The 18,693-nt window shown below is 45.7% G+C and overlaps 1 protein-coding gene across 1 annotated transcript in view; it reads left to right on the top strand.

Annotated features, from left to right (window-relative positions):
• Positions 1 to 18,693, top strand: part of LOC147710218 (E3 ubiquitin-protein ligase TRIM39-like) — a 171,672-nt gene that overhangs the window by 43,251 nt on the left and 109,728 nt on the right. Inside the window, exon 2 of the mRNA XM_086920897.1 lies at positions 7,861 to 7,956. Coding sequence (XP_086777023.1) covers positions 7,861 to 7,956 — 96 coding nt within the window. The remainder of the gene's footprint in view (positions 1 to 7,860; positions 7,957 to 18,693) is intronic.

Raw genomic sequence — 18,693 nt, 5'->3', positions numbered from 1 at the left:
TGCTGAGCAGCGAGCAGAAGGGCCACACGCAGATCGTGGAGATGCTGGGAGACTGCACTTCGGTGCTGGAGCGGCTCAGGGTCGGGGCTTCTCGGACCCCAGAGCACTCACCAGAGAATTGCTTCGATGGTCGTGCTGGTTAAGAGCGTGCAGGTTCTGATGATGACCGGTCCCTCGAGGTCTCGTCGCACCCACAGATCACAGCTGAGCTGATGACGTGGGTAGAGGTCAGAGGTGCCAGGGAAGCCGGTTCTCGTCGAGCTGGGCCGTCGGATCCTTGAGGAAGGACTTGCAGCAAACCGCAGAGTTCTTAGATGGTGCCCGCTGATGCAGGGTGACTACTCCTTAGTCACAAGGGAGAAATCTTGAGAAGAGTCTCGAAGTCCTTTCGTAGAAAGTATTCTTGATTCAAAGATGATCTAATTTGGAAGGGTCCCTGCTCCGGTCTTTATCCTAAAGAAAGGGGTGGGTACATGACTAGGTTCTGCCCTAAGGGCGGGACCAGGAAGGGGGTAGTTACACCCCTCTCCCCTGCCGGACTTTCCCCAGGCCAGGGCTGGCGCCCCTGGAACTGGTTCTGCCCGGCAGATGCGTAGTGAGCACCGGGGTGCCACTCCGCAGTCACCTTCTCGCAAAAGCCCTACCTACCCAGAATACACAAACCCTGTCTGGGACGGTGCGAACACCGCCCTCGACAGGAAACCCTTTGTCCAAGCGCTCCTCGCTGGAAGGACTCCCAGCAGCAGGAGGTCAGACTCGTGTCTGTGGTGGCAGCATCCATTTTGTGGAGCTGAGGCTTCAGTTAACTTTAACCGGGGTTCACAGTTACATGTCGTGTCCCTCTAGAAGGGCGGAATGCTAACCTCGTCGCCAGAATTGGTGAGAGGGCAGCATCCCGATTCGTATGACACCTTACTCGACATGTCTTGATAACGCGATACCGAAGTTACCGATATGGTACGCGTTACCATGGAACAGCCATTGGGTCTTGATTCCGCAAGCTGCAACCGGGCTCGGCTCGGGCCAGAACACAGTTCACACGAGCCCACGCACTCTGCCTTCAGGATTGTCAAGGCCTGCCATAGGAGTGACTGATAGGAACTCGGGTGTCCATCGTATGGTTAGATATAGAGCTACTATACCTAAAGCAAAGGGTGATTACACGACTTTGCCCCAGCTGTCATGCAGCCAGTTGTGTCAAATTTAGGAGGCCAGCCAGGGGTGGCATAATACATGCTGCAGCCCCTGGCGGCCCTGGGTACACCTATGCCCTGAGTTACAGGGTCTGACAAGGTGGCCCAGTACCAATTGGTAAATGCACCTAGGGTACATATCGTAATTTAGAAAGAGAACAGCCAGGCTGTGGGTCTGATTAGCAGGCCCACAGCCAGAGAAAGTCGTAAACCAGTGAAACAAAAGCAAAAAATCTGGGTGATCATAGGATTGCAGACCCTACTCTCCTACAGTAGTAATAGAGTTCCTTCCCTTCAGGCATGGCTCCGGAGCTTGGCATTTTGCAATGTTAACTGCGAAGAATACTCCACTCCGATCCCTAGTTCGTCACGACCAGTGGACATCTGGGGCCCGTATAGGGACTATATTGCCAAATGCGGGGCTCGCAGACGGCAAGTGGTATTGTTCCTGAGGGGATTGGTTAGTCACCAGTCCCGTGGTGAATTGTCTTGGGTGATCTATCTTCTTCCTGCTGGCGCTCTCATTATGATGTCCTCTGCAATGTTTTGATTGCTGGGAAGGTTTTTGTCTTTCTGTATGACGTGTCACTTTATTGATTTAATCGGATGGATATTTTCTTCTTCTGACAATGTTACACCGTCTACTTACTTTGATTTCTGTGAACTTTTTACACTATATTTGTTATACATGTGCTTTATTTTGACCAATGCTGCATTCCGCACTGTAATGATTATCCTATTTCTGTATGCAAAACCTGGAAAATAAAGTCTTACATTTTTTTTTTTTAAATCATACTGTTGCCATGCTTGGGGTCTGTGCCAGTTTTCCTGCTCTGCCTGTTCCTGGCTGCAGACTCTGCATCAGCGTGTTGCCTGCTCACTCACTAATCCTGCCTGTTCTCAGCTGCGGCACTGAATTAGGTTGGTGCCTGCTCCCACTTGCAGACCCTGTAAAGGGCTGGTGTCTACGCTCTCAGTGTGGCAGGTTGCTTGACACAGACGCCTTTATGAGTCTGTTGCCGGTTTTCTGTTACAGACCACGTACGGCCATTGTCTTATTCCTGCTTCAGACCTTGTAAAGGCTGGAACTGGCTCTGTTGCAGACTCTCTCTGCGGACAACAGTCTGACTCCTGTCATAGACCATGAAACACTTGATGTCTGTGCTCACTGTCTCTCGTTACTTGTTTCATGTCTTCTACTCTGCATGGTGTCTGCTGTCTTCTCTCACAGATCCTGTATGAGTCTGATACATGCTCTCAATATGTATGTTCTATGTCACAGAGGCTGGCACTTGTTCTCTTGCTATGACTGTCTGTTCTCTGTGGCAAACCCTGTATGGGGCATGTGTTTTCTGTCACTCTGTTTTCAATGTCACAGACCCTTTATGAGGCTGGTTGCTGTCCTGTTGTGCCTGTCTGTTCTCTGTCAGAGAACCTGTAGGACTCTGGTACCTTCTGTATCATTATGTCTGTTCTCTGTCACCATCCCTGTAGGAGGCTGGTACCTGCTCTCTCCCAGTGTCTGTTCTCTGTTACAGACCCTGCTTGTGGTTGGTGCCTGCAGTCTTCCTGCGTCTCTTTTCTGTCACAGACCCTGCATGTGGCTTGCACTTGTATAGAACGAGGTTCTGATATGTTTATTCATTCAATGAGATGTAGATGTAACACATTCAAGAACGGAGCCAAAACACTGACACCATCGTCTGTGTCCTTCCCTGTGATACTTAGGGCTGGTGCTTAGAATCTGGATGTGTGTGTCTGGTACTTACATTATTAGTGTATGCTGGTACGTACCATTTGGGTACATGTGGCAGGTACTGTAGTGACTCTGGGCCCGATTCACAGAACTAACGTAAGACAAAATCCTTAACTTACTACCATTTTGGTATTCACAGAAGGCACTTAGGGCCCGATGTAGGTAAACGCGATTTTCCGATTTCAAAATACCGAGGCGGGCCGAATCGGTATTCTGAAATCGGAAAACGAGATGTAGGAAAAAAATACCGAATGAATACCGATTCGGTCGGCATCGGTAATGAGATTCGGTACGTTCCGATTCTGCTCGGTCCGAATCGGAAAGTACCGAATCGGCCAACAACGAATCGGAAATCACCGAATCGGCTACCACCGATTCGGATATTCCCGATTCGGCGAATACCGATTCGGTAAAAGCCGATTCGGTAAAATCCGATTCGGCAATCATAGATTCGTAGCCATGAAAACAGACCCATGGCGAAAAAGCCCATAGGAATGCATTGAATGAACCGATTCGGCTTTTACCGATTCGGATAATACCGAATCGGATTTTACCGATTCGGATATTACCGAATCGGTAAAAGCCGATTCGGCAATAGGCGATTCAGCCAATGAGGTGGCTCCCCCTCCCCCACCCAAACAGGGAGTGGCAACCCTGGCAGGTGCAGCTAATTAAGAAGTTTCTAGAAAGCCTGCCTGAGCCCAACACACACAGTTAGCAGCAGTGGGAGAAGGAGGTTGCAAACTGAACAGGAGAAAATGGCAGATCAGGCAGGAAGCCAGAAGTCCTCCCAAAAGAGGAAGCCCAAGTTCACCACCACCGAACTTCAGGTGCTGGTTGAGGAGGTGGTGAGGGTGCACCGCCAGCTGTTTGGCAAGCTGTCCCTCAACGTGCCAGACAGCACCAAGAGGAGAATCTGGGCCGACATCGCCCAGAAGGTGAATGCTGCGGGTGTCACCCCCAGGTCCATTGAGGAACTGAAAAAAAGGTTTTACGACATCCGCAGCCTCACGAAGAAGAAGCTGGCTGACATTCAAAGGCAGGCTGGACACACTGGAGGAGGCAAGAACCCGGCGCCACCCCTCACCGAGCTGGAGGAAATTGTCTCCAGCACCATCGAGAGGGAGAGTATCGTAGGAATCGGGACCCTGGACAGCTCTGCGAGAGCCACAGCTACAGGTAAGAAGCATGCGCATCATGACACACCCTACCAGACACCTCCCCATTAGACACAATGCATAGGCAAACACCAGCACTGTACTGCCACCAACATACAAGAGACAAGCATCATGGTACATGTAGTCAGCAGAAGTTAGCCAAATATGTCAGTGCAGAATCACAAGACAGGAAACAGTGTGACACGGTGTAAGGAGATGCAAGGACATGTGGAATGCCATAATTGTACTGACTGTAATACATCGGCACTCAGTTTACAAATGCTTCTTTGTACCTAGGGGCACCATCAGGCGGAACAACTGTGACAGCAGAGGGAGCAGCAACGTCCAACACTGCAGTCGCAGGGCCGAGCACCAGCCAGGCTGGCCAGGAGGAGGAGGAGGAGGATGAGGAAGGAGACACCCCAGGGCTAGGAATGGAGGGAGTCCTGGTCATTGACTTCCAAGCAGTGCACTCCCCAGTACTGTCCAGCACACCCCCCTTGCAATTCTCACCAGAAAACTCCCCTACGAGGCAGACCATTCCGCCTACACCAGCTCCTGCCACAACCGTGGCCTTGCCACCTGTCCAACCTATCCTGGGAGCAGGGGCTCAGGGACCGGCCAGCACCACACCCCCACCAGTGGCACCCCAGCCCAGTCAGCAGGCCGGAAGCAGCAGTGCCCGACGCCGTGCCACCACCACCACTGCTGCACCAGCACGGGAGGGCAGTGTGTTCCTGGGCCTGGAGGGACAGATGGTCAAAATCCAGCGCCAACAGGCCAGATCCACCATGGCCTGCCAACGCCAGCTCCTGCAGCACAACATGCAGATGGGGGAGTTGGTGAAGGGTTTCCAGGCTGTTGTGGACAGCAACAAGGAGGTGGCAGCAGGGTTAGGCAGGCTGACCACTGCCATCACCCACTCATCTGCCAGACAGGAGGAGCATGAGGTTGCACGCAGGAGGGATGCCCGGGTGCTGAACCGGGCCATGGCCCGCCTTGCAGCGGCGACCGCACAACTGTGCCATCGCAGCTCAAACCAAGAATCGGTGCTCAGTCAGCATACGGCTGAGCTCACTAGGGGGATGGCCAGGATCACCACGGCCATGGAGGCCATGATAATATCAAACACCGCCTCCAATCCTGCCCTGGACCTGGGTGATGCTGGAGACAGCAGCAGCCGCAGCAGCCCGGCCAGCGCTGCATCTGAGCCGCGGAGGAGCACCAGGCGATCCGCTGATGCTGCTGGCCATTCGGAGGGGGCCGAGGGACACCCCAGTGGGTCTGGCAAGCGGGCCAAAAAATAGCCTGGCAAGGGGGGATGAGCAAACCAGAACCCTAGACTTTATTTGATTTTACATACTCCATTATTTGATGCACATCAGTGCTGTAACTGTGGTGCATCACCATTAAAATTTGTTTTTTGCAAGCAACATTTAGCTGTCTTTGCATCTGTACTCAGTCAGAAATAGTTCTCAGTGATCTCCTCACGTCTGTATCTGCCATCACTTGGCGTACACACCCCAGCTGGCTGTGTCAGTGGCACAGCTTCGTCGTCGTCATAGTCCTCGTAGTCAGACAACTCCACCTCAGTGCCCTTCTTGACCGCAAGGTTGTGTAACATTGCACATACAGCTATGATCTTGCAGCAGGTGATGGGGGTATACTGCCTTGCACCTCCACTCTTGTGCAGGCATCTGAATCTACTTTTCCAGATGCCAAAGGTCCGTTCAACAACATTCCTTGTGCGTATGTGGGCCCGGTTATACCTCCTTTGGCTGGGTGTGGAGGGGTTGAGGTAGGGGGTGAGTATGAATGAGCGGAGGGCATATGCACTGTCGCCTGGAAGAGAAAGGGGTCACATTAGACACATGCATACATGTATTCCACCTACCTACTATGTGTTATGGGGGTCTGATGATGTGTCTCACCTAGGAGGTATCCTTCTCCAAATTCACCAGCCATCAGCCGTGCATATATGCCGCTCTGTTGGAATATATAGGAGTCATGGGTACTCCCTGGAAATTTTGCTACCAGGTCTGTGATGGTGCACTTGGCATTGCAGATCACCTGCACGTTGATGGTGTGTGTAGATTTCCGATTGCGGTATATGTATTCGGTGTCCGCTGGTGGGCAAATCGGAATGTGTGTGCCATCTATGCAACCGATGATTTGGGGAAATTGTGCCATCTGGTAGAAGTCAGCTTTAGTTTGTAGCAGTTCTGCGTGGGTTGCAGGGAAAGAGATGTATTGGTCCATCCTGTCTATCATGGCGTCAAGGAATATGTGGAAGAACCTTGACAGGCTGCTCTGGCTCAACCCTCCTGCTGCTGCTACTCCACTTTGATAGCTGCCAGACGCAAGCAGGTGTAGGCTGCATAGCACCTGGACGTGCGCAGGGATGGCGTGTGCCCTTGGGGTGTGGTGGTCCAAGAATGGCTTAAGGTCCCTGATGAGCTCAAGTATGGTGTCAGAGTCCAGCCTGTATCTCTGTAGGATCTCAGCCTCAGTGAGCATGAATAGGGTTACCCTCTGTCTGTAGACCTGTTCATTTCTTAGCCATTCCCTCTGTCCTTCCTGCTGTAGCCGTAGCCGCCTCGCAATGACATAGAAAGCTGCCATCCTGCAAGTTGCAATGCATTTTGGGACTGTTTATATGGGTTGGAGTTGGTTACCACCTGATTGCAATCCATGGTAAATACCGAGTGAATTCTACCGATTTTGAGCCGATTTCGGTGTTTCTGTGCCTCCCTACATCTCCCCAACTGTCGGAATCGTGGAATTTCCCGATCGGAGATTCATACGAATCGGCATGTTTTCCGATTCGGATCATGTCCGATTCGGTATTTGTACCGAATCGGTAATTGGACCGAATCGGTGATTTTCCGATTCGGTGTCACTAACGATTCGGTAATTGGACCGAATCGGTGATTGTCCGATTCGGTGTCACTTACGATTCGGTAATTGGACCGAATCGGTGATTTTCCGATTCGGTGTCACTTACGATTCGGTAATTGGACCGAATCGGTGATTTTCCGATTCGGTGTCACTAACGAATCGGTAATTGGACCGATTCGGTCTTTGCATCCGATTCGGTGTTTTTCCGATTCGTTACATATCCGATTTTCGGTATGTACGTATCGGATTCTTTCCCATTCGGTACTCATTCCGATTCGGTTTTCTATCCGATTCTTTCTGTTTTTGGTTCCCTACATCTCGATGGCTGTTTACCGATCGGTAAGGGCCAAAAATCGGTATTTTCGGCCGTTACCGATCGGTAACGCCCTACCTACATCGGGCCCTTACTCACTTCGGTATTCACAGAAGGCATTTAGGAGTCCTAAAGTTAGGACTCCTGACTTTAGGACTCCTAAATACCTTCTGTGAATACCGAAAGTCTTAAAGTTAGGATTTTTCTCAGTTTAGTAGTAGTAAAGTTAAGAGTCCTAACTTTAGGACTCCTAAATGCCTCCTGTGAATACTGAAAGTCTTACAGTTAGGATTTTTCTCAGTTTAGGAGTAGTAAAGTTAGGACTCCTGACTTTAGGACTCCTAAATGACTTCTGTGAATACTGAAATGAGTAAGTGCCTTCTGTGAATACCAAAATGAGTAAGTGACTTCTGTGAATACCAAAATAGTAGTAAGTTTAGGATTTTGTCTTAAGTCAGTTCTGTGAATCGGGTCCTCAGTTTTGTAAGTAAGAACGTACTCTATGAATCCACACTTATTTTTTTTGCACTCTCATCTATGCAGGTAAAACTTCAAGAGTGGCTGCGTCTTCTGAAGAAAGAGGAAACATATTTTCTGGAGTCTAAAGTCAAGGAAGAGGAACAATATAAAACCATGAGGGTGAGTGGCTGCAGTGAGCTCTGTGTGTCTGTATATGTCCATGCCCATGTCTTTTTGTGACCTCCTAGAGTTCAAGACACACAGAGGCTGATGAGTCGCCCTACAGACTGGGTCTTAGTCCCCACCAAATAAATATACTGACCAGAGTCACTGAACTTGGATATTGGGGCTGAAGTTGGCCAAGGGCTCGTCCTAAAATACATAAAATCAAGAATTACTCTTGTGACCTTAAGGTAGTACTTACATTGTGTGTATATGTGTGCACAGGGGTCGCATTGTCTGGCTGCGAGTATGTACCAGTGTGTGTGTGTGTGTGCATATGTGTGTGTGTGTATGTTCATGATTAGGTGTATGTGTATAAGTGTGTGTTCATGTATGGATGGTCCTTGAGTTATCTTTGGGGGTGCATGCATGTCTGCACATCTATATGTGTGTTTTTTTTATGTACTTGGATTAGTGCTTTTGTGTGTCTGCATATGCATATATAGATTTTGAGACACAGAGTATGCAAATACAATTGCGAGTCGATGTGCATGTGTGGTTGAGGGTTGTGTACACTTTAATCTGGATTTATTGGCTGTGGGTTTTACTTACATATGTGAATGGCTGCCCATGGGTTTGTATATCGCACGGTCTGATGACATTTGTGAGTGTGTAAATACATGTCTGCATCTGTGTATGTATGTGCATAAGAGTCACACAACAGTGAGATTTTATATGTATCTGATGGTGAGTATATATATGTATGTATGTATGTATATATATATATATATATATATATCTATATATCACAATAGTACCTCCTCCCTCGAGAAAGATCACCACGGACACCTCACATGGATTGCAGAAATTTTAATCATCCAACTGCACAGCTGTGCAGTTGGATGATTAAAATTTCTGCAATCCATGTGAGGTGTCCGTGGTGATCTTTCTCGAGGGAGGAGGTAATATTGTGATAGTTCTCAGGGCTTCCGGTGCCCTGACCACGGACCGCCCGTCAGACGGCTTCTTCCATACCGGAGTTGTGTTGCTGAATATATATATATATATATATATATATATATATATATATATATATATATATATATATATATATATATATATATATATATATATATATATATATATATATATATATATATATATATATATATATATATATATATATATATATATATATATATATATATATATATATATATATATATATGTATATATATATATGTATGTATATATATGTATATGTATATATATATTTATATATATCTGCAAATACCTCGCAGCAGCGCTCCCTCAGTGAAACACGAGGCAAGGACCAACTTTTTTCAGCATCTTGTTTATTCAGCCATTAACCAGGTAGTCATAACGCGTTTCGGCCGTCCCAGCGGCCTTGGTCACATGGCGTTACAGATTGCTTTTGCCCTTTTTAAAGTGATATCGTGCAGTCACATGTTCCAATGATGGACATAAACAAAATACTACATGTATAAATACATTTGCTAATGGTTTCTCATAGGTGCCAGTACAGAGGAGAATTGATAACTGTATAAATACATAAATTAGTCCTGTAGTATTATTGTATGAAAAAATATATATATACATTTGCAATTTCAAATCTCATGTGGCAGAGTATTTTTAGCTTTGCAATTCTATACATATCAGCATGAATGCCTTTAACTCTTCAAGTTGGTACTGAGAAAATTATATCAACCTTGTCCATCAAGTCCATTAATAACTACTGTGCATAGTCAGTGCTCACCAACGTGTATTAAATCATAATACAAAAAAAAAATAATAATCACTACTATTTCATGATAGTAGAGAAAAGAAGATCCAAAAAAAGAAGATAACTTTATCTATAAGGACCCTACAAAAAAAGATGAATTCATGATGAACATATTTCCAGCCATTAGAAACTCGGAAGAAGGGGATATAATACCGCTAGATATTATTTAGTTCTGTTAATTCATTCTCACCTTCAACCATATTATTGCACCTGTATTTAAAGTGGCTTTGTGTCAACTAGAAAAAATATATACTTTTTTCATAAAGTGACATCGTGCAAACAAAGTGCAGATACAGATAAAGTGGCTGGTGCTGGGGGGTTATACTGGAGTGAGGTAGTTTAAGTAGGGAAAATCTTAACTCTATTCAACCAGAGTTATAGTCATAGTATTCAAGACAAGATATGATCATACATTACCAATGTAGCACATATAGAAAAAATCACACCATAAAACCAATCTATAAAAAAGGGAATTGGTGACATGACTAAAATTAGCTATCATAACAAACATTAGGATAAAAAGACTCCCCCAATATTTAAAAAGACGGCTAAAATCAATCAATTCATATATATACACACACATACTTCACACTCAATATATAAATTATGCACAATACATTACAATATAAATACATATGTGCAAAAAAGTGCAAGGTGCGAACCAACTCCTCTTATAGTATGGTATGCTGTAGTATATTGGTGTTAACTATATGGCTAAGATGTGGCATTATCATAAAGTGATCAAAGGTATGTGTGGAGGTCCTCCGTGGTGTTAAGACCTCCCGGCCACTTTGAATTAAACTCCAAAATATATTTGGTTTCAAGCCTGCGCATACACGCCTCTCTGTCGCCTCCTCTTTTAGTAAGCGGGATCGATTCTATGGCGAAGTATTTGAGACACTGAGGCTTACTGATTGGCTGTCAATACTCCAAACTAGGAAGTGTTGGCAGCCATCTTGTTTGTCGGGAGAGCAGAGTCACCAGAAAACAGTAAAGCAAAGTTGAGAAATAAGGAAATGGGGCAGGGTAGAAACATTCTGACCCTATAGTCTTGGTCAGGGGGTGCTACATGGATCTTTAGGCTCAATTTTTATCTAAAAAAAAAATGGCGGGGTACTCGTGCAGTACTTGTACGCGGTGCAGGGGCAATTTTTTTGCATAATGGGGGCTTGTAAGGTGCTCCGAGCACTGGGGAACGGCACTGCTCTGGTTTTATTTCGAAGTATGCGGGGGGGGGTTACGGTCCTACTCCCCGCAGTCTCGGTGAGCGCACCGGGGGGGTTACGGTCCTACTCCCCGCAGTCTCGGTGAGCGGCACCCTTCTGGTCTTTTTTAAAAAAAAGTATGTTTCGAGCTCTCTCTCTCTCTCTCTCTGTCTCTCTCTACCCGTACACGTCACGGGGAACGGCACCTTTCTGGGGCAGTGATATGTAAAATGACTTTCCAGCCCTGGGTACCTGCAGTGTCTGGAGTTTTTTATCAATGTTGGGAGGGTGGGCTTGATAATACGTCCTTGTTAATTCCCATAGAAGCCTATGTTCTGGTGTTAACATGGGCTTCTATGGGAAATAACAAGGCCGTATTATCAAGCTTATTATCGCCGTTTTATCGTTAGTTTCTTGCCAATAAAACGGCGATAATTATAACACCGGTCCTTGATAATATGCACCTAAGTTTACTGGTTAAAAAAGAAAACCGTGAACTTTGACACCACGAACCACTCCATTCTGCTTCACAGGCTGGAGGAAGTTGGTGTCTCGGGCCGCGCACTACAGTGGCTGCACTCCTTTCTGTCTGACAGGACCTTTGTGGTCTTTGAAAATGATGCTTCCTCTCCCCAAATGTGTCTTAACTGCGGTGTACCCCAGGGCTCATCCCTCAGCCCCACCTTATTTAATATCTATATGAGGCCTTTGGCTGAGGCGGTGCTTCCTTGGAGATTACAACTTGTTACATACGCAGATGACACGCAATTGATCATCTCACTATCTACCCATGAGGCCCCTTTCGAAAGACTCTCCAGCTGCCTTAATAAAGTTCGGGAATGGATGGGTGAATCCTTCCTTAAACTTAACGGTCTAAAACTGAGGTAATGATGCTGGGATATAAGGCACCTACCACAGTGGAGGGTTGGTGGCCGGACAAGCTGGGCCAACCACCCAAGCCGAAGACCCAAATTAAGAGCCTTGGGGTATGGATGGGCCCAGCTCTTAATTTTTCAGTGCAAGCTCGGAAGGTAGCTGCCACATGCTACGCACTTATCAGGCTTCTGAGGAAGATTATCATCCTTCTTCCCTTTGAAGCCAGAAGGATTTTAGTGCAGGCGTTGATTTTATCACGCCTAGATTACTCCAATGCGGTATATCTAGGCTCCCCCCAAGGGACAATCAAGATACTGCAGACTGTCCAGAATTGTGCAGCACGCATGCTGCTGAACATCCCGCTAAGGACATCTGCCAAACCTGCACTCCGCAATTGCATTGGCTTCCAGTGCAGCAGAGGATCGAATTTAAAACCCTGGCTACGGTCCATAAAGTAATCCACAAAAAAGCACCCTTACTGATACAATCATTATTTTGCCCCTACCTTCCTAAGCGGGAATTAAGATCCTCTAATAAGAATCTCCTCTCAATTCCAAAAACGAGGAAAGTGCGTATGGGTGACAGACGCTTCTCCCTACAGGCCTCAAGACTCTGGAACAATTTTCCACTCTATCTCAGAATGGAAAGTAACCATCTTAATTTCAGGAAGTCGCTGAAAACCCTCTTGTTTGTCTGATCTTGGTGAATGAACGTTGTCTAATGCGCTGGGATGCCTCCGGGTAGCCATGCGCGATACAAATACGTAATCATTCATTCATTCATTCATATTATCAACAAAAGGCGATACATTATCGCCGTTTTTATTGGCAGGAAACTGCAGATAAAGCGGTGATAATGGGCTTTATAATATATCCTTGTGAATTCCCATAGCAGCCCAGGTTAACACCAGAACCTGGGCTGCTATGGGAATTTACAAGGGCCTATTATCAAGCCCATTATCACCACTTTATCTGCAGTTTCCTGCCGATAAAAGCAACGCTAATGTATTGCCTTATGTTGTTGATAATATATCGTTGTTCCGTGCCCTGCATCGCATTTTGCAATGCAGGGCGTGCTACGAAATTCGGGGCATATTATCAAGGACCAGTGTTAAAATTATCGCCGTTTTATCGTATTCGTAGCGTATGCTGAGAATGATTAGCAGTAGAAACTATGGTGCGATCACTCTCTTACTGTCAAACGAGAGCACAGGGCGAGCTATGAGAATAGTTAGAAGTGGTCACTTATTGGAGATCCGATTCAGCTGTGTGGTTTATTGTGCGATGTTAGCAGGCATCACTTACATGATTACGGTAACTGAGCGTGTGGTTTGCTATAAAAAAAGTTGTGTTTACTCCTCTGCATGGGAAGCTGGATGTTTCCATCTGGCTGTCGATTCCGACCTTGAAAGAAGAGTCAACAAAATGAGCCGTATAAGAGCGCTATTGTCTCAAAAAGAGGTCGCTCTAACATCTGCTAGAGAAACATTTGTCCTTCATGTAGCAAACACCCGCACAGAAGTGTATGCTTTGTTAAATACAGACGTGCCGTGGAATTTTAGGAAGTTAATTTAGACTATCTTTAATGCGTCCTCGAGTAGGGGGTTAGCTTACTTTTTTAAAGTTATAAGACTTGGTCTTGTGACTTCTGTAGAAACTATATTTGGTGTCTTGTCGGTGTTTTTTTATTCCATTTTTTCCAGAATCTTTGGTGAATTGTGCTTAATGGTCACATTAGTTGCCGGTGTGCTTGTATTAATTTGTTTACTTAAAAATGGATGCACATCTTGCAGCAGACGACAATATTTCTCGGTTGTTGCTGGTCCGCAACCGAATGCTTAGTTACTATGGAGCGCTGCCCCTTGCAACGTTGAGTGCAGCTTATTGTATTGTATTGTATTTGAATTGTATTGTATTTATTATTTGTAATGCGCAACTGTCACCCTACGGGTATCCTGGCGCCCAAACAGGAAGTAGTCAGATGGTAATCAGATGGTATACAATACACTAGCTGTCATGACATATAGACCAGCCGCCAAAGCTATTAAATAGAGTCAGGGGGATTATACTTTGGCGAACAGCCAGGTTTTCAGGCTCTTTCTGAATGGATTATTGTTTCGATTCTCCTTTTTCACATGCGTTCAGCCTGTTTTCCATTGCCTGAGCTGTGATTTCGACTGGGCCCTGGATTTGTGTCTCTGAAGTATGGTGTCTCTCAACGCAGATTATGACCAGCTGATGAGTCCTTTAGTGGTTCATGACGTGCTCTGTTCTGGCGGCAGGATTATGGCCTTAGCAGCGACACATGGAATAATGGGACGTTGGAATGTTTTTGCAGTGGCGCTTGAGGTCTTGGTACGCAGTTGCATTGAAGATGACCCGAGTTTTCCTCCGATGGTGATAGAGGCTCCGGTCGTTGAGGAACATGTATGTTCATTCCCACTATTGAATTGGATGGCTGAAATGTTTTCAGATGAGAACAATGACTTCCTGTTGGAGGCTGTTGCTACATACTGTGCTTACATGCTGTTGGATTAAGATTCTATGATTTTTCTGCGTATTATTTATTATTTAGCTACTGCTCTCTATCAAAGAGCGAATAACTTTTTTTTGGAAATGTGAACTTGACTCTGCTTTTTAGGCTTGGAGTCTGCGTTACTAATTCGCCCACGTTTATATCACGTGCTTTGATCAAGAAAGGGTGCCGTGGGGCTGAGGCTTGCACTCACACCCTGTTAAGTTAGTATGGGTTTATTAGAAGCTTACACACTATTTTTGCTTTCCTGCTCTGCTTTGCACGTGACACATACTTGTGATATTGTTTAGAGAAGGCTGAGTATTTTGTTTTATATGAGAATAATTTGGTATGCTAGATTTGTAAAGTGCCTCGCTAGTTTTGTCTGTATAGTGAGAGCATGGAACATCAAGGTTATCTTGAATAGTATGTCTGTTATTCAGAATGATCCTCGGAAGTTCGAGCCATAATACATATGCTAGCATTGAAAATGAGGTACTCGCACTCCTTAATCGATCCCTCGCCACAGGGCAAGTGCCTTCCAACTTCAAAGAAGCCCGTGTTATCTCACTCTTGAAGAAACCTGGGGCGAGCACAAAAAATCTTAAAAACTTCAGGCCAATCTCACAACTACCGTTCCTTGCTAAAGTGCTTGAACAACTTGTGCTAAAATCCCTGACCTACCATATTGAAAACAACCACCTCCTGCAGTCAAATCAGGCAGGTTTCAGGGTGCACCACAGCACGGATTTGGTGATGCTATCGGACCTAGATGACCTTAGACTAAGGGCCGATAGGAAAAAACCTTGTGCCTTGGTTCTACTAGACCTTTCCGCGGCATTCATGACCAACTAATGTCGCGGATTTCGGAGCTGGGGATCCAGGGCACAGCCTTGGCTTGGCTGACCTCCTTTCTTGAGGAGCGTTCACAGAGAACACAACTGAACGACCTTGTGTCCGATTCAGGCCCACTCTCATGTGGTGTACCCCAGGGTTCGGCATTATCCCCACTCCTTTTTTTAATGCCTATCTCCAGCCCTTGATAGCAGCCCTAAACCACTTGGAATGTCAAGTTTATAATTACGCCGATGACACCCAAATAATTATTCAGATAGACAATGTGCCCTCAGCCCATGCACGCTTTCAAAACATCTTAAAATTCGCGGTGAATTGAATGTCGGCTAACTCATTGAAAATAAACCCAGACAAAACGGAAGTGCTGGCCGTCACCGCAGACTCCAACACATGGAAAGAGCTCTTTTGGCCGCTAGAGCTGGGCACATCTCCAGAATCCGCGAAAGTGGTAAAAAGTCTTAAAATTGATGCTAAGCTTACCATGACCCAGCAAGTCTCGGCTGTGGTTGGAACATGCACTGGTCTGTTGTGACAACTGCGCAAACTTGCCCCCATCCTTACATTCAACCCACTCCGAACTGCAGTTTCCGCCTTGATACTATCACCCCTCGACTATGGTAACTCCCTATACATTGGTCTCCCGGAGAACCTAACGTCAAGACTTCAGGTGGTTATGAATGACGCCGCTAGGCTCATTTTCAAAGCTCCTAGGTGTACAGATACATTGCCCCTCCTTAAGCAGCTGCATTGGCTCCCTGTCAGACAGAGAGCTAAATTCAAGGGTCTCTGTATTGCACACAAAACCCTCTACGGCCGAGCACCTAATTACATCAAGGGCCGCCTTACCAAATACACCCCCAGTAGGGCACTCCGGTCCTCGGATGCTAGCTTTCTGGCCTGCCCTAGATTTAACCTGTCCACAAAAGGCGGCAGCGCATTCTCTTCATCTATCCCCCCCATCTAAAACAACTTGCCGGAGAGCCTTCGGAAGGAACACTATCTCTTTCCATTTAGGAAAAAAATAAAAACAGTCCTTTTTACAGAAGACTGGACATAATCCACTCCACGACTAGGTCGAGACCTCTCTGACAGCGCTTAGACCTGTAGGTGATAATGCGCTTAATAAATACCAAATAACAATAACAATATGCAGTTGTGTCCACCTCTGATACTTGCGCGTTTGATAATGCATTGTGGAGGCAAAGTTACACACAGTTGGAGAACATTGGTATCTTGGCAGTTTGTGGAGCACTGAATGTGATCTATTACTGCTGAGTACCAGAGGTATGGGTCTGACCATGTAATCCTATGAGACTTTCTGTAGTTATAAACTAATCTGCTAGGTAGGGAGGGTGAAATGTAGGTATATTTTAAATTTGTTTACCTTTAGCATTATAGGATGCTTTTTCCGTTTGTATCTTATAGAATAGTAACAATGCTGACAACCTTGTTTCTGATAATATGTTTGGTTGTATTATCTAAGGTATGCGCATGAGATTTTGGCGTTAGAAATAAACATTTCAAACTTGCACCTGTCTTTATTTACTTCTTGTATTGGACTCGTGTAAGACTATAATGAAAGAGTGCTATTGTTATCCACGTTACTTCATGTAATCTAAGTCGCATGTTCTGGGTTGACTAGTCATTGGTGTTTTTGCTCTAGGGCTGTGGTTCCCAAACTTTTGACTCCTGAGGACCCTCATAGAGTCACAACTGGAAGCCGGGGACCCTCAAGGAATTTGTAGGATTTAAATTTCAAACATTAAAACAGTAATTCAGAAAAAATTAACACACATGTGTGCACACAAAACAAATACTCAAATTACTAATGATTTTAGTGGCATATTTACAAGCCCCTATCACCATGGGTACATCACTTTTTGAGATGTACCTGTGGCGATAGGGGCTTTGCCTTATTTACAAGGCAACGTTAAGCCACTTAACGTGGCCTAACGGTCCCTTGTAAATAAGACCCTCTTTGACACAATGCTTGGCGTGAAAGGGGTGGGCAGTGCGTGTTGTGGTGGGCGTTTCCCCTGCGACACCCATTGATTTTGACGCTGCCTCCTATTTACAAGAGCAGCGTAAATGGGAAGCAGCGCCAAAATTAAGGCCAGGGAAAACCTGGTCTTAACTTGGCGAAACAATGAGAAATGCTTCATTTCTCCTCGTTTTTGTAAAACGCCTTGGATTGTTTATGTTCAGGAAGGCGAGACTTCCTGCACATAAACAATCTTTTTTTAAAAAAATACATTTTGTAACTTCCATGTGTGATGCATTAAGCAGTACACATAGAAGTGAGAAAATGAAATCAAGATAGTTTATGTGCAGGAAGGGGGACCCTCCTGCACATAAACAATCTTCACCTGTTAAATGTAGCGCCAGCGCAGGGGAAATGCAGGGCTGCACCATATTCTTGTAAATTTGGTGCAGCCTTGCGTTTCTGAAGTAGTAGAGTGTGTTGTTAAGCCAAAGAGACAGGTCTGGAGAAGCACAAACTCAAGGAGTGGGGTCTGGAGAAGCACACACTCAGGATTCAGCACATAACACAGCATTGACTTTAACAATAAAAATGTATTTCCACACAAAGAAACCTTTTTAGAAGCATCAGGATACTAAAAGAGTGAAAAAAAACATGTCACTAACTTGTACCTCTCAGTTTGCAAGCAGCTGTTTGATGACAGTTTTTTGGTCACTGTGCTAGATTACGATTGTCACTTATGAACTGCACTGTAACAAAAGAATCTCTCTGACAAAAGCAGTAACCCACTGACCGATGCATATCAAATACTGTTTTTTAGGGCTCGGACTCCTCCCCACTGTAAAGTGGGAGGAGTTTCGAGAACTAATGTTAAAGAAGAAAAAAAAGTATCTCCTAGGGCTTTTGCCGAGACAAATTCCACACATTCCTTTGCGTGTTCTGTCATCTGGCCAGTGATTTGTGTTCGTTGTGCTGTCGTTTTAATAGGTTTGAAGTGATAGGGTAAATGTAGTTTTGTTCCGCCATTTTGGGCATATTTCGTTCGTGCTCGCGCAAAGAAGTACATTAATTATAATTAGGAGCTGTCAGGGTGCCTCCGTAAGTGAATGCAGATGGCCGGGCGCGTTCACCATTCAGCAGCGCTCAGCGCGCAGCTGCTGCATGCCAGGCCGGGAAAGGGACCATAAAGTAACATCTCAGTAAAAACAGGAATAAGTGAGCCGCTGGTGTTATTCCTGCCCAGAGCACATCAGGACAGTTTCACAGCACGCTGGGGCCCTGTCCGCCATTTAACAGTTGGATAAACTTCTCCTGCAGGGTCACGCTTATTAAAAGTCGAGGAGGGAGTACAAATTGCCTGCGGTGTGCAGGCCGCTGTGAAGCCAGATGTGGACGGAAGACCCCGCAGGGGGGGCCAGACTAGAGCGCGCCTTTGATCGCCGGCACGAATGACAGAAGACACCGCGGAAGCATATATATAATAACGTTATTTGTTTGTACCGTCTTCTTAACCCTGAGTT

The sequence above is a fragment of the Lissotriton vulgaris genome, chromosome 5, assembly GCF_964263255.1.
Source record: "Lissotriton vulgaris chromosome 5, aLisVul1.2, whole genome shotgun sequence".
Taxonomy (NCBI): domain Eukaryota; kingdom Metazoa; phylum Chordata; class Amphibia; order Caudata; family Salamandridae; genus Lissotriton; species Lissotriton vulgaris.
The sequence above is the reverse complement of the archived record's forward strand: the minus strand, read 5'-3'. Positions and strand labels throughout refer to the sequence as shown.